At 36.7% G+C, this 17,118-nt stretch overlaps 2 protein-coding genes across 2 annotated transcripts; both read right to left on the minus strand.

Annotated features, from left to right (window-relative positions):
* Positions 1-6,802: 6,802 nt before the first annotated feature.
* On the minus strand, positions 6,803-7,738 carry LOC134656065 (mucin-2-like). Its single transcript, XM_063511583.1, has one exon. It carries the CDS (start codon positions 7,736-7,738, stop codon positions 6,803-6,805), a length of 936 nt encoding a protein of 311 aa, XP_063367653.1.
* Positions 7,739-12,697: 4,959 nt separating this feature from the next.
* On the minus strand, positions 12,698-15,925 carry LOC134656129 (large ribosomal subunit protein mL40). The gene is made up of 5 exons (XM_063511648.1): positions 15,785-15,925; positions 15,614-15,703; positions 15,229-15,399; positions 13,681-13,879; positions 12,698-12,863 (listed from the first exon to the last, which is right to left on the minus strand). The coding sequence occupies exons 1-5, from the start codon at positions 15,817-15,819 to the stop codon at positions 12,747-12,749; spliced, it is 612 nt and encodes a 203-aa protein (XP_063367718.1). The 5' UTR covers positions 15,820-15,925; the 3' UTR covers positions 12,698-12,746.
* Positions 15,926-17,118: the final 1,193 nt, after the last annotated feature.

Raw genomic sequence — 17,118 nt, forward strand, 5'->3', positions numbered from 1 at the left:
ACATAATTAATTTCTAGTCTTTCCTATGCGTATACTTACACTCCCCCTCATTTACTCAAACAATTTGCGAGATATTCTCGCCAATTAGTATTCCCAGAGGGGAGTAATCGCTGAAGCGAAACGAAAAATGCTCATTAGCGAGGTTATTGGCGAATGATACAGGATATTTACATCAACGGCCAACCGGTCACCGTTAACTGTGACTTTATTCCGTTTTTTTTTTTGGGATAGATATTATATAATCTCGAAAATAGTGGTGGGTAGGTACATACCTAAGATTATTCCTCCAAAATTAAATCAGAGTAACTCTATATGCACTGAATTATAGTGTCGTTTGCATTGATTGTACCGCAATATTAGATATCATAGGAACCGTAGCATTTCGGAAGAAAAAGTTAATTACCACGACTTTTGAGGTTATAAAAATTCAAATCTTTAAAAAAAGCGGGGTAAGATATTTTACTGAAGGAACCGACTTAATTTTTTTAAAACAAATATGTAAGTATTCCATTTGGCCTCTTTAAATATATGAATCAAAATGACAAAATGTTGCCGAAAAGATATACTTAATTATAGGTACATATTTATAGAGTTAGTAAACCTAACCTTAGATTTTTTTGAAAATTTATTTTACGCTCTCATAAAAAGATAAAACCTATAATAATTTTTCATCCGTTCGAAAATTGATAAGAAATATAAAATAAATCTACCTCCTCCCCCCATCTCACAGAAACAACAAGTTTCGACGACCGACAACGGTGCATTAGGTAGGTATCACAAATAATATCGTCATAAAAAATGCGAATTCTATACTACGAGATATTTACTAATGTGTTGTAGGCTATTTTAGCACAGCTCAGTTCCTATGCATTTCAAACTAAACACTATTAGAAAAAGCTCTGTCTTAATTATCTTCATTTAATGGGCACCTATATACAAAAATTTGCATATAACTTAGCTTAGCTTTTGCTTTAATTCGCTTCCTACTTGATAATAATGCATATCAAATCGCATTTACTATTTGGGATTGATAGGAATTCCAAAGTTCCTCGCGTGCGTGCCTCTTGTAGTTAGGAACATTGGGGAACCTTCGCAAAGTAAGTGAACGTTACATTCCTGACACGTTCTCGATTACAAACCACAATCACAGCAAAGGGTTTCGCCGGAGTAGGTACCTACTTGAAGAAAACTCTAGAGCTTTGGCCCTGTATTAGGTACCTAAGCTTTACCAGCGCTTACTGATCAGAGAAGAGAATTCGACTCATGCCAGTGTAACTTTGATTTTGAGACTGGCTTACCTAGATACCTAAGTATCTAAGCGACTGAAATATCAGGTTTACAAATATCGTAGAACTGACTTTTTTGTGATCCTTTTCTAAGCGGCTAAGAATCGGTTGCACCAAACTGTTTGTCATCGCTAAAGAGTTCGCTAAATTTTATTGTATGGAAAGTTTCATAGTAAAGTATCGACATGGCATAATTATTCGGTTCACTCATTTAGAGATCAAAGACGTGGCCATGGTGTTTCTACGCTTCATTAATAATGATTTCCTAAATTTACAAAGGAACTACTAACACTGAGACACTGGTCTCCGTTTGTGTCTATAGTTACCCGGTATATTGTAAGCTAGTATGCGTAGCTACTCCACTCTCTAAACCGTGTTCCTTTGCATGAAAAAGAGGGTCTTTTTTATTCAGACTGACGTCCCAGTTTATCCTAGGCGTAAAAAAATACTAACCACTGATATATGTAGTAGCACTTGACCATACGTGCTTCCTAGTATCAAAAAGGGATATAACACTATAACACGCATATGTTTATATAACATAACGGCAGCAAGGCATCAAGGAAGTATCGCGCTCGCCGGATCACTACACACTCTAACACAGACATGATCACTTGCGCCATGATGTGCCGTGCCTGTTTATAAGTCTTATGAAACGTTACATTATAGTTATTTATAATTCAGAGTTATATATTTTGATGGCATGCAGTTCCTAAACCGTTGACTTCAAAAAACGAAAATTACGGCCAGCATATACCTAGATTTAAAACCGTTTTGTTACAACAAATTTTTTATCCGTGTAAATGTTATTATTGCGTAATAATAAGATAACAGACTCTGTGTGGAAAGAGAAGAGTCGTAAAAAGATTGGTTCCCTTATATTCCATGACTCTTCTCTTGCCGCACAGACTCTAACATCAAATCCGATTTTGTAATGAATTAATGACATTCAAATTTCGAACGCCCTCTGAAAACGAAATTAATTTAATTTAACCTCAATTCTAATATCAGTAGAGATAACGCTTTATTCAAAACAAAGTCGCTTCCCGCTGTCTGTCTGTCTGTCTGTATATGCTTAGATTTTGATGCGGTTTTTTTATAGAAAGAGTTATTCAAGAGGAAGGTTTATGTATAACTTGTTAACCCGTGCGAAGCTGGGGCGGGTCGCTAATTCAAAATAAATTGTCAATGTCAAACAGGAGAAGATAAACACGTAGAACATTTTAAACAAATAATAGGTATTGGGTACCTAATCTATTTCGACAAACGTCTATGACCGACAGCCTGCGGCTCGAGTTACACTTGCCTACTTTCCAAACGGTCTCCCAAATCGCAGTAGACCTTTCATGAAAAAGCTCTTCATGTCATCTCGTCGGCGACATCAATGGCACTCACTTGACCCAGTAAACGTGGACATTCACGTCATTTCTCGTTTATGCCTGAGCCTAACCTCAAAGGCGCGTTATAAAAGTTTTATGAAACTGAAATACTCGCCGCGGAACCAGTGAGACATCTATTCCAAGCTAAAGAGACCAGCCCTAGTAGCACGGTCGCATTTTTATCGTTTATCACCATGCCTGTCACGTTCTAACAAGCATATAAGTGCGAAAGTGACGGGCATAGTGATAGTCGATAAAAATGGAACCGTGCTGAGCCCGCAGGCAATAGACGAAAATCCTTTGGTTTAGCAGGAATGTATTGATACAGCTGTTGTCACTTACGATATAATCTTCGCTTGGCAAGTTAAACTCACTCAATAGACTCAACAAATACTTACTTCAAACGAAGCTCATATTCGGTGTGGTTTGAAATGTTGAATCAACATATGAAGTACCACTTTTGGTAGAGAGAGAGACATATATTAATGTTTGCTTGCCAATTAATAAATCACGATTATTTGAATAACTCATAATATAATGTATATATGTAATGTACTATTAGTTTAAGACATACATCAAATATTTGCATGCTGTTTGTGGACGGTTGAATTAGGAGAGACTTTATGTACCTATACATATACAAATAATATAACAACTGTCATCTGACCCTCTATTCACGCAAATAAATAATTTATCATCTATGATATAGTTGACGCAATTAGAAGCCATTCAGTATAGGTAGCGCATATCGCCCGTACCAATATACTTATAATAAGTACAAGAGAGATGCACGAACGAACAATATCAAACAGAGATGAAATTGATAATATTTTGTCGATTCAGAATCGGCCTCCAGCTTAAAGGTGATTCATAATTGGAGTTGTTCGCGTAGAACACATACTAAATGTAAGTAGTTATGGAATTTCTACTTGAATCAGATCAATACGCCGTTGAATGATACGAGTATTAATTAACCTGACGAACTACTAGTTGACATGGTTTAATATTGTCGTTGTAAAAGTACGTTAACTAACTCCATTATTCAAAGGAGTTCTCCCTTCTGTCAATCCATTTTCGTGGAATTATTTTATCTACAATTAGGGCAGAATATTTTTTTTTTTAATTTATAGTGAAGAATAAGTATGTACATATTTAGCTGCAACCCCGTTTTGCAGCTACGGATCCCTGTCCTAAATTCAAGAGTTACCCCATTTCCTGGGACATTTGGCGTTGAATCTTTTAAATAAAATCCGCGATGCCATCATTTCAAACGGCATAATTGCGGATGTAGGCTGAGCTCGCGGCTCAAAGTGAAACTTTTAATTATAACGCTCTTAGGTACAGTCGTCACCCAATATTTCAGAACTGACAAAGTAGTAAATATCTTGACTGCGCAAGTTAACATCTTCTTACTCCATAGAAAATAAAGTCGTTTTTCATTTCGGATATTTCTGGCGTCTCCGCTCTGGTATTAGTGCTGACTGTACGTTGAATCATGCCAGGAGACATTTTTCCACGTATTTTAAATTTAAAAAGCCGGTCTGCCATCGTGTTGCGAGCGGGCTTCTGTTTTGCGTTTTATCCACTTTTTGATTGTTTCACTTGAATTCGAATGTTTTCCAATTCGACGTGTTAACAATGGTTTATCTGTTTTAGTCGCGTTGGGCAGGGCACACAACTAAACTAATCTAAACAGGTCCGATATTAACACATTCGCTGCCAGCGACCCGCTAAGCGGGTTCTCTATTCGTAGGCGCTTTGCGCTGCGGTTTTTCTCTTGTTATCAGACTTATCGGCCACGCTCGTATTAGCGTGTAGCTAAAATATGTTAGACCAATGACGTAGAACTACCTATACATTATGTAATGTAGTAGCCTATTAGGTATCATAATCAGTCATCATTTTTATACTGGACCTACGTAAATACATAACATTAAAAAGGTTCTGCCGCACTAAACATAAGTGCAGTAACATGTTAAGCATTGTAAGCAACTATAAATACTTAAATAAATAATTTTGAAACAGCATGTATTATTCAATTGTTCGCCCTGTTCTCATAACGTACGAGATCAAGGTAATCTGATAATAATCATAATCATACTCATTTATTCGTGACATTAATCATTAATACAAATTAATAAGATATCAAAATCGCAGTCCGCGGCATTAAAAACGCAAAAGTCGGCTCAGATCACTCAGATCAGATGTCGCTAGAGTAGAATAGTTCCAGTGGCAGATTTTCATGAATTTGTATTTAGGACAGATTTCATTTAAAAAAAAGAAATACTAAACTGTATACAGATAGCGATGAAGATAAAGTACAGGCTGATATTGACATTTAAACAGATGACGATTTGTCATCTCACCTTACCTGTCGCCCTTTGGAACCCTTTCCCCAAAGCAATTGAACCAATTGGCACTCTCTAACCCCATTTTGCTCAGCGCGGTATAAGCTTGCACCTTACACACAGGAAATCGTCACTCACCCTTAACTTGTTTTTATCTTGACCCAATAATATATTTCTAGAGTTAAACCAAGATAAGTCTGCAACGATTTTGATAGCACACGTAGTGCAAGTGTTTTAAACGTCAAACTTATATAAAATTATGACGTATTTAAATAACATTCTACCGAACTTGCAGAACTATTTTGGTCTAACTCTATCTACCTATTCGTACAGTATAGGTGAAGGTTTTAGTTAGGTTAGGTACCTATATCCAAGTGTTATTCTTTCATTTAGTAGTGAAACTTGTATAGTGGGGCCTTGGGGCAGGACACAAACAACGGTTAGTTACAAACGAAGTGTAAGGTTGTGTGGACATAACACTCGCACGTTGGCATGTGTGTAATCACCATTAATACAATACAATCACTGTCTCGTTGAACTAACATTTACATACTTACAAATGTATTTACATATTGACAAATTCTTTTGTCTAACACTTATGATAGACGATATAAACTCGACTCTGTATCATGTATTCAGAGTTTAAATTTGACTGTGTTAGAAGACCTGTAATGATAGTACTTACCTGGTGAAACAGTTTTATTTACTACCTATTATTTGATGCCAGTCCCTTTTTGACAGCAATGCCGCAGATAGACTTCACCATATCCATACTAATATTATAAATACAAAAGTATGTATGTCTGTATTATGTTACTTCTTCATGCTTAAACCGCTGAACCGATTAAGATCCCGGGAAAGGACATAGGATAGTTTATATCCCAGAAGGAGGGGGGAGGGGTAAGGGAGGAGGAGGATTATCCTTTAAAGGTGTAAAGAGGGGGTGGAAGTTTGAAGGGGGAATAAATAACCCCTGAACATATTTACTTAAGATGAAATTTGGTATGCAGATAGTTGAGTTGTCGGAAAGGATATAGGTGTATGTAGAATAGTTTTTATCCTCGAAATCATCCCACAAGGGTGTAAAAAGGGGCAGGTGGAAGTTTGTAAAGAGGAATAATAATTTCTTAAAAAAAGGACTAGGTATAGGACTTTTATCATTGATGAAAAAGCAGATTGGATTAAAAAGAAGCTACCTAAATTACTAATTCCACGCAGACAAAGTCGCGGGAAAAAGCTAATATGTACCTACATTATCGGAAAAAGTCGTCAAGTTTTCTCAAAGTAGCTATCTAAATACCTAGTTTACCTGAAAGAAAATCAACCTTTTATACCTTTATGATTTATTCAACAAATAACTTACATTACATAGCTGTATTATAAAATAAGTAGGTACCTATTATATATAAAAATACTATGTTACACAGCTCTAGCGCAGTGGGCCAGCATCAGCATTTCATGTACCTACCATCAGCCGCAAAAGTGCGTGGCGACTTTATCAATGAATTTATTCATAATTTCTCCATGCAATTTCGCAGCTCAGTCTACCTAAATAATGTTTTTAAGTAGATACTTACATATTTTTTAATTTAATAGTTTAGGTAATTATAGTACAAAAACTACAAGGTACCAAGACACCTTTCTTATACTGTGCTACTACGGTACTTGACTGAAAAATTCCCTGTATTATATCACTATTGTATAAAATACTATTTTCTTTTCATTTCATTTAACGACTTCTACGCGGACATAAAAGTAGGTAAGTACCTAAATATATTCATAACATCCACTAATAATAGGGAATGGTGGTAGTTTTCCGATGGTGGCGAGGCTTCTTTAACCTTTTCTTCTTTGTTACAGGATACGTTTTTATAAAGGTAGCTGTTGTTGTAGGAGTGGTAATGGGATTGGTAGTAGTTTTAGTAGTAAGTATGGTAGTTGTCTTAGTTGTAGGTTTGGTAGTGGTTGTAGTAGTAGGAGTGGCAGTTGTCTTAGTTGTAGGTTTCGTAGTGGCTGTAGTAGTAAGAGTGGCAGTTGTCTTAGTTGTAGGTTTCGTAGTGGCTGTAGTAGTAAGAGTGGCAGTTGTCTTAGTTGTAGGTTTGGTAGTGGTTGTAGTAGTAGGAGTGGCAGTTATCTTAGTTGAAGGTTTGGTAGTGGTTGTAGTGGTAGAAGTGGTGGTTGTCTTAGTTTTAGGTTTGGTAGTGGCTGTAGTAGTAGAAGTGGCAGTTGTCTTAGTTGTAGGTTTGGGAGTCGTTGTAGTGGCAGGATTGGCAGTTGTCTTAGTTGTAGGTTTGGTAGTGGCTGTAGTAGTAGGAGTGGCAGTTGTCTTAGTTGTAGGTTTGGGAGTCGTTGTAGTGGTAGGAGTGGCAGTTCTCTTAGTTGAAGGTTTGGTAGTGGTATGAGTGGCAGTTGTCTTAGTTGTAGGTTTGGTAGTAGTTGTAGTAGTTTGAGTAGTGGCTGTAGTGGTAGGAGTGGCAGCTTTCTTAGTTGTAGGCTTGGGAGTCGTTGTAGTGGTAGGAGTGGCAGTTGTCTTAGTTGAAGGTTTGGTAGTAATTGTAGTGGCAGGAGTGGACGTTGTCTCAGTTGTAGGTTTGGTAGTAGCTGTAGTAATAGGAGTGGTAGTTGTCTTAGTTGTACGTACGGGAGTCCTTGTAGTGGCAGTTTTCTTAGTTATAGGTTTAGGAGTTGTTGCTTTGGTAATGGTAGAGCTAGTTTTATTAGCCATTATAATAATATGAGTGGTAGCGGGATTGGTAGGTGGTTTGATTGTTGAAATGGTAGTGTGAGTAGGAATTTCTTTAGCAATCGTGGTGCTGGCGATTGTTTTGGTATCAGATGTAATATTAGCCTTACTTGTCTTTTTGATAGTGAGTGTGATAGTTTTTTTATCAGTATTTATTGTGGTAGCCTTTGTAATTATTTTGCTTGTATGCAAAACGTTATTAGTAAATTTTCTAGTTGAATCAATGGAAGTCGTAGTGAAAGGGACCACAGGTGAATATTCAATATCGTTAATTGGCCGATTTGGATTATTTTTTGTAGAAATCGACATGGTAGTGAGAATAGTAATTGGATTGGTAGTTTTTACCTTAGCGTTAGTCAATAATGCAAAGCGGGCTGGTTGAGTCGGGATTGTAATATTTGTACGTGGACGGTCAGAACGGATGACATCACGCGGCTGTTGAGTAATTTTATGATGCAACATAATTTTACTTCTAACAGTAGATACTCCTCTGTTTTGAACAAGATTTTTAGTCCTTTTTGTACTTCGAGAATTCTCAGTAAAATCGTTTTTAATATTTCGAGTGATTGCCATTTCAGCGGTTTTCTTCTGGTAAGGTGGCAACGTATTAGGAATTATATGTGCTATTATATCTAACCGCTCTCTGCTTCTATAATACAATTTAGCAGTTGTAGCCCAAATTTTCGAAGTTCGGCTATCTTCTGCACGTTGAATCATTATTTGTCTCAAAATTCCAAGTGGAACCCAATGGCTAGGTACTTCAGCTTCTATAGGATTTTTGAGAAATATGATAGGATCCTGTGCGGCATTAGGCCATCTGGTGTCTTCACCGTACACTGATGCATATTTCCATGCTAACAGCAGGATTGTTATTAGCACTGAAAAAGTTATTATAAATAGGTACGTTTTAATGAGACTGATATTTAGCTGACTGTTAGACGAATTCATTCATAAAGTGGCCACGTTTTGGGGCTGGGTTATATATAGAACTAAAGACAAATCAAACTAAATACAAATATTCATGATGATGCTGCAGGTATTTAACCAAAATTGTATTACTTACTGTCAAGTTATGCAGGTCAACATAACATCTATCGTTTTTAATATCCAAATATTCTGACATTCGCAGTACACTTTTCTAATGCCATCGTCATCAGAAGGATTCACATATCCAAAATATAACCCAGTAAAACAGGTTTCGTGAAATACCGACGATAAGTTGATATGAACATGTTTGCAGGCAGCGAAGCAGAAAAATCGATTTAAGGCTTTAATGAATTTTATGGCCACAGTTACAAAGTCCTCCCAAATCATGGAATGCATTAGATATTTGCACACTTTTTTGTACATACACATCTTGAATATTGGTATCATTTTGCACCTACGAGTAGATGCATACCTACTTTGTCTGGATTGTAAATTAAGCTAATGTATAAATTGTGGGAAGTCTGAAAACGTAATAATTCACACACGAATTTAGACCTAGTCTTTCTCGTGCAATAGAAAGGACAGATTCATTCGATGTTTCCCTGTTCCAAAATGTATGGAAGAAAACACTGGTCCTCAAAGAGTTTTGTCCAATGTCGCCGTACTTACATTTTATAGATAACTCTATTAATTAACGGACGAGATTAAATTACTATGTGAAACATTAATTTTATAATAATTATGTGACTTTAATTAATGATAAGTCTCTTCATGGAAATGAATCTTATCAGTCGGAAGAAGTAGAAATGTGATGTAAATAAGATTATTTTACTTGCTACGGGCTACGGCGTAGTACCCATTTGTGCCTAGAGTAGTAGCGGCATTCTTGTGTACCTACAGGGTGGATTTTCTTTTTGGGTCAGTGAGGGCAGCTACCAGATCCCGTGCTGCTACAAGAAAACGGTCTAAGAAGACCTTCCCTCGATTTCAAATTAATGAAGATTGGCGTTTACAGATTTTGGAAAAAACATACAGGGTGCGAGAAAAAGGTCATTTTTGACAAACTTTTTTTTTGATGCCAAGCGATCCCATTCCTATTAAGGATCAAAAGCTTGTATGGAACCAAAAAAAAATTTCCGGCTAGAAAAGCCACAAATCGAGGCAAACTTTTCCCATACAATTTGTATGAAAATGAAAACTTTTATTTTTCACATGCTATTTTTGTATGCCAATCGATTCCATTCCTATCCAGTATCAATAGTTTCTTTGGGGTCAACTTACGGTAATGTACTAAAAAGCCACAAATTAAAGAAAACATTTTCCATACATTTACTATGGAGAAAACGTGAAATTTAATTCACATTTTTCTATCTGGCCAATCAGTCCTGTTACATTTAAGGACCATAATACTGTATGAAGACATTGCTGTAGGACTGATGGGCGAGATAGAAAATTGAGAATAACATTTCACATTTTCCCCATAGTAAATGTATGCAAAAAGTTTTTATTAATTTCTGGCTTTTTAGTACATTACCGTAAGTTGACCCCAAAAAAACTATTGATACTGGATAGGAATGGAATCGATTGGCATACAAAAACAGCATGTAAAAAATAAAAGTTTTAATTTTCATACAAATTGTATGGGAAAAGTTTTCCTCGATTTGTGGCTTTTCTAGCCGGAAATTTTTTTTTGGTTCCATACAAGCTTTTGATCCTTAATAGGAATGGGATCGATTGGCATCAAAAAAAAAGTTTGTCAAAAATTACCTTTTTCTCGCACCCTGTATGTTTTTTCCAAAATCTGTAAACGCCAATCTTCATTAATTTGAAATCGAGGGAAGGTCTTCTTAGACCGTTTTCTCGTAGCAACACGGGATCTGGTAGCTGCCCTCACTGACCCAAAAAGAAAATCCACCCTGTATACATACGAAAGGAGATTATTTTTTAGAAGAAAAGGATAAGAACTGATTAATTAACCATAGATTTAAAAAAAACTCCTTGATTATTGTGTTGCAAATTTGGTGCCTGCCCCGGGCGCCATTTCATCTAGCTACGCCCCGGATACAAAATCAGCCCGAAAATAAAGTATGTATCCCAATTTTTCGCTCCTACTGACCCAGATGCCCAGTCCGACTTTATGAATGTGACTCCGTCATAAATTTCACAGGTTTTACTGTCTTATCCACAAAAGACAAACTATACTTAGTTTAGTTTAGGCATTTACTGACTGTCAAGTTATTTATGTATTAACATTCACACCATCACTAGGTAATTGGTAACTTGTGCAGTTATTGTTAATAAGGATTTTTTGATGCATAACCATGATTGCCAATATGCAATAGTACATTATATACCTAAGTGAATATTAGCGTGTTAACACTGTTAAATAAAATTGTGTTGTCGAATAGGTACCGATGAAGTTATTGAAACATTTCGTGGCCAGTGAAGCATAGAAATCGATTTAATCCTTGAAAGACTTTTATGATTTAAAAGCTTCTTTGACATCCGCAATTAATGGCATTGGCACTGATGCGATTTACCTCCGTTTTCCTGTTAATTATTTTTTACGGCGATTAATTAACAAAACAACAGTGGACGAAGAGGGGCGCAAGTTACGGGGCCCATTTCCCAAATCCATAAATATGGCATGTTCCGATATCTTAGGAAATTACTTTTTCACCTCAGCAGCTCGAACAAGGGTACTTTGATTCTTAAAAACAGTGAGCAAAATGCGATTTTGCTCACTGAGTGAGACAAAATGACATTCAAGTGACCTTGATTGTCAAATGTCATTTCAACATGCGGGGTCTAATAAAAGTTCGAAATACTTGGGTTCTATTATCTCTGTCCCTTTCACACTGTTAGCAAAGAAACAGACAAAAAAAAGTTAAAACGACATTGAACGGTATATTCACGGTTTATAATAGACCCCCGAAAAACTTCAGACCGCATCGTTCCAAACCACGTACGAGTATGAATTCTTAATAATTAATAAATAAAAATAAAGTTTAAGATTTCATAAAACCTGATAAAATACTATATTTTAGGTATTTTATTGTACAATTAAAATAACGAACTCAAAAAATACACAGATCATCACGCAAAATTAATTATTTTACTTTTAAGAATTTCTACCATAGTTGACAAATAGTACGTATCCGCAATTCGGACCGTATCTTACAAAGATTTTTTTTGTTGTCAAAGTTGGCGATTGAAGTGTCAGTTAATGTTTGTTATTTCTATATTATTTTACTGGAATTTATTATTACGTTTTGTTTTTGTGTTCCATTGCGGTAATTAAACTTAATTGTTTGTATATCTTAAGAAAACATGAGTGCAGGTATTAAGTGATGAAGAAGGATTACATTTTTCAAGTTGTCTAATAGGTATGTTCTCACTGCGCTGAGGTGAAAAATGTTGTGTACTACACGAGATCAAAGTTATTTACATCTCGTGCGCTTTTGAGTCCCTTACTACGCTCAAGATTCTAAATTAGATTCACTCGCTACGCTCGTGAATCTATTATAGAATCTTTCGCTTGCACGGGACTCAAAATAAGCACTCGAAGAAATATCAAACTTTGATCACTTGTTGTACAAATAACTATTGTCCTTTATGTTGGTAATTAGGAAAAGTTGATTTTAGCAAGCAATTCGATTTGGATCAGATCGTATATCGAAGAGTGCGATATCGTTTAAAATGTAATAAGTAGTAACAGTAGCATATACCTACATTATATACAATTGAAGACAAAATATAGTCCCTCAATGTATGCATAGGTACTCGTACAGATAGGTACAGAGAAGTGAGCACACACAAAGGTTACACCTACAAAGGTTATATGTAATAGTTAGCAAGCAAAGTATATTTAAGTGTACTAAATATTTATTATTTATTTATTTATTTAAACTTTATTGCACAAAGATATACAATGATGTACAAATGGCGGACTTAATGCCAAAAGGCATTCTCTACCAGTCAACCATAGGGCCAAACAGAAACAACACTAAGTGCCTTTAACAATATTTTTATTAACATCTAACAATAAATTACAACATTTCCACTAATTGTCCCACTTCTTAGACACGTCGATGTACTCGCCGTCTGGAGAGTCGTAGCCTTTGATGGGTGGGGTCGCCACGGGCCCCTTCACTGAGTACGGTATAAGTTGCAGATCAGGCTGGAAAAACAATATGAAAATTAATTGAAAGCAACAGGCGTATATGGCCTAAGTCGGTTTTCATATTGGTTAGACACGTTTGTCCTATATCGCTCCGTACTGTCGTATAGCGCTATATCGCTCCCACACCTGAACAGCTTGGGGGTCCGCATCAGTGTTAAAGCCTGACCAGGAATATGTGATCACGCGCCATGTTGCGGAATTTCACTGGAACGATTTTTTTCATACTGTACTGAACTGTCACCCTATACATGAGAAAAATAGCGCCGTCTTGACAAGGATCATATATTGCTGGTCACGCTTTATAAACACAGTACCTAATGTTGTATTATTTTTGTCTTCCTACACACACAGCATGTTAATTTGGATAGGTTCTTTAATATTACTATAGTTTCTCCAATAAAAATACTATATTAGACTGAAGCACACAATGCCAAAGGAGCCAGATGGGAGGACTAACTTAAACTGACAGCAGGCGCGAGATGGAGGCAAGTGCCTCGGAACAGAGCCCAATGTAAAAACATATTTCATCTATAAGGTATTTTTTTAAATTAATCCCAGGCAAAAGGCTCTTGAAGGAACTATCATATGGACCATCATAGGACGCGAGAGGTATAATTCAGAATAAAAGGGCTTAATATAATAATAGAACAGACTAACATGTGATTTTTTTACATGGTACTATTTTTTGTACATTTAATATGCCACTAAATTGATGTTATAATTTGCTTTGCCTAAATTAATCAACAACACCAAAAAAAGCATCCCTGATACTACTTATACATTTTTTTTTATTAGTCTGAAATGCAGTCCTCACCATAATTGCTTCATCATACAAGTCCTCGGAGACTTCATACAACTTATCCAGGGCCCTCCGTTGAGATGCCATGATCCTATCAATTTGGGCAACAGTGGCAATGTACTCCTCGCGTTTGTACCTGGCCCAGTCCTTTTGGAGCAGAGCTCGAGCTTCTACTTCTTCTGCTGATAACTTTGGCTCTGGACGCTTTCTTTTTCTGAAAAAACAAGTATTTTGATAAAGTACCAACTCCACTTAGGCTGCTTACAGACGAGCGACAGTACGCGACACACTGTCGGCGACGGTCGCTGACGACCGCCTGCGACGGCTATCGGCGACGGTCGGTGACTGTCGGCGACGGTCGGTGACTGTCGGCGACGGTCGGCGACTGTCGGCGACGGTCGGTGATAGCTGTCGCGGCGTCGCTCTTGTGTCACAGCACGCAGTCTTCGATGTGTAGTTCAAGAAAGAGCACGTATTTTCTTTTTCAAAATGACTAATGACGATTTTGATGCTGATGCATTATTGTTTAAAGAAAATACGTGCTATCTCTTGAACTACACATCGACAACTGCGTGCTGTGACACAAGAGCGACGCCGCGACAGCTATCACCGACCGTCGCCGATAGCCGTCGCAGGCGGTCGTCAGCGACCGTCGCCGACAGTGTGTCGCGTACTGTCGCTCGTCTGTAAGCAGCCTTACCATTAATGAAAATATCAAGGCTCCAATCTCAGACAAAATTAACTTGGTCCCAATTTAAGGCTTGCTCTAGGCCTTCCCGACATCAGTGAAATCTAGGTCATTCTCAGTTTGAACAGATTTGCATTTGGTTACTTTGAAATTGATTATTTACAACAATTTAAACATAAATATCACTTAAATAAATGCACTTACCAGGATTCAGACTGAACCATTAGCTTCATAATTATGCAGGGTCACTACCAACTAGACTAAATAGCCATTTATTGATTTCAGGATTGGTCTTTGTATCAAAATAAGGAAAATTATTATTTAGTCTAATGATGAAAATGATTTAAGGCCCATAAGTTGCTTTTAACCCTTTATATAATAATAATAATCTAGCCTATATACGTCCCACTGCTGGGCACAGGCCTCCTCTCATATGCGAGAGGGTTTTGGCTATAGTCCCGCTATCCATGCTAGCCCAATACGGATTGGGGACTTCACATACACCTTTGAATTTCTTCGCAGATGTATGCAGGTTTACTCACAATGTTTTCCTTCACCGAAAAGCTAGCGGTAAATATCATATGATGTTTCGTACATAAGTTCCGAAAAACTCACTGGTACAAGCCAGGATTTGAACCCACAACCTCCAGATTGAAAGTCGGACGTCATATCCACTCGGCTATCATCGCTTTTTACATCCACATATGCACATGGTTACAGTATAATATAGACCTTCATGCATTCCAATAAGGTTTACAATGGGGCATTATTTATTAAACAAAAGTGTATTATTTATTTTTAAAGCCTAATAAAAAAATATATTTTTATTTTTATTTATATTACTCCAATAACGAAATATTATTACTGTGACTTACTTTATCTGATCCATGAGATGTAATGGCACTTCCAACTCATCTATTGGTTTGAGCTGTCTTGCATTCTTTTCAAGCCTCCGGATCTGCTTTTCTATTTTTTTTCGGCGACGTTCTTCACGCGCCTTCACTATGGCTGGATCGATTTTTTTCTTTTTCTTCATTGGTTCCGCACTTAAAAGATATGATAAAAGTTTTAGTATTATTGTAGATATATTTAAACGAGCAATTCATGTATATTTATTTATTTATATGTATATAAATATTTCGGGGATGTTTTCCGAGCAAAGCTCGGTCTCCCAGATATTTGTAGATATATGAGAGGACTAATACAGCCCACATAGGTACGCAAGACTTACTTGCTACTTACCATTCTTACTTAACTTACCATAAATAATCAGTTACTTTGAATTGAATGGCTGTTGTCGTGGAAATATTACGAGTTAGTTGTACCTTAGCCGCAGGGCATATCGACAATCTGAAAAATAACTCAGGGTGAGATATTACAGTAAACAATACGATTTGATCATAAATTATAACTAAATGAATAAATTTGCACCTTGAGAATTGTCTTAAAATAGAAAAATTAAACATTTTTATAACTGTTCCGGGTAAAGTCTAAAAACTAGTGGTTTTTATTATATTTTAATCTAAAGAAATTAGAATTACACTGCAAATGCAATAGAGGTTATGTTAGATCGTAGATCTGTCAAAGAGATGTCATTTTGACAGAACGGTAAAAGTCTGTTCAAGATAAGTACAAAAACGCTGTAGAGCAGTGTCCAGACGGGACAATTTAACGCAGTCTATAATTAAATTGTCAATTTATAGCCAGCCAAACAAGTTTGTCAGTAGAAAAAGGCACGAAATTGCTTGACAGAGTATAATTTGTGTATTGTGGACGTAAAAATAAAATAGGAATGTTGACTACCTACTGTATTTATTTAAAATATAAGGTTGCGTTTCCACCAGAGATGCGCGAGGTAGCTGAGCGGTGCGAGGATTTGAAGCGGCGCTTTTCAAATAAGCGAGCGAGGTGCGGTGATAGTGTTTCTTCCGTACCTCGCTACACATTCCTCGCACACATCCTTCCCTTGTTTTGTATGTAAGTACAAAAAACTCGCTCCGCTGAGCTGTTTCCACTAGAGCTGCGCTGAACGAGGATAGGTAAATGAACTGTTTCTATTGGTCCATGACAAACACGTCCCTCGCTACGCATCTTCGCACATCTCTGGTGGAAACGCAGCCTAAGTGTTCCTAGTTGACTACGGAACACGGAACCCTAAAAATGAATATTTACGTGAATAGTAAGGGAATTACCGACTTCTAAGCTGTTTATTACGAGTAGATAATGACTAAGATCATCTAAGATTATAGCCTGACCAGTAATATATGATAATTGTCAAGAGGGCGCTGTTATTCTCATGTATAGGGTGACAATTCAGTGTAGTATGAAAAAATTAGTTCCTGTGAAATTCCGCAACATGGCGCACCCTCAATAGATCCTGGTTCACCTTATAATATCAATTCGGAATATACGGACCTATTTATCATACCTATTTAGTTAAATTCGGTAATGCAGTTTAGTATAAGCAGGTACATAGTTGTAAGTAGGTACTTACACTCAAGTCAAGGGTGTCAAGTTTCGGCGGTTCCGCGGCCGGTTCCCTGACACTGCGGGGTTGCGTAAGGCATCGCAATCATAACGTGTTTCTTAGTGTTTAGAAATATTTTTATAATATGTATGCTAGTTTTAAGGTATTTATGTATGGGCCACTAGTTGCCTGAAATAAACGATTTCATTTCATTTCATTTCATAAACCTAAAAAGGAGTAGATAGATGATAGTACATATATATACATATATAGATATGACGTAATTAAGTTTACTTTT

Source organism: Cydia amplana, chromosome 17 (assembly GCF_948474715.1).
Source record: "Cydia amplana chromosome 17, ilCydAmpl1.1, whole genome shotgun sequence".
NCBI classification, from domain to species: domain Eukaryota; kingdom Metazoa; phylum Arthropoda; class Insecta; order Lepidoptera; family Tortricidae; genus Cydia; species Cydia amplana.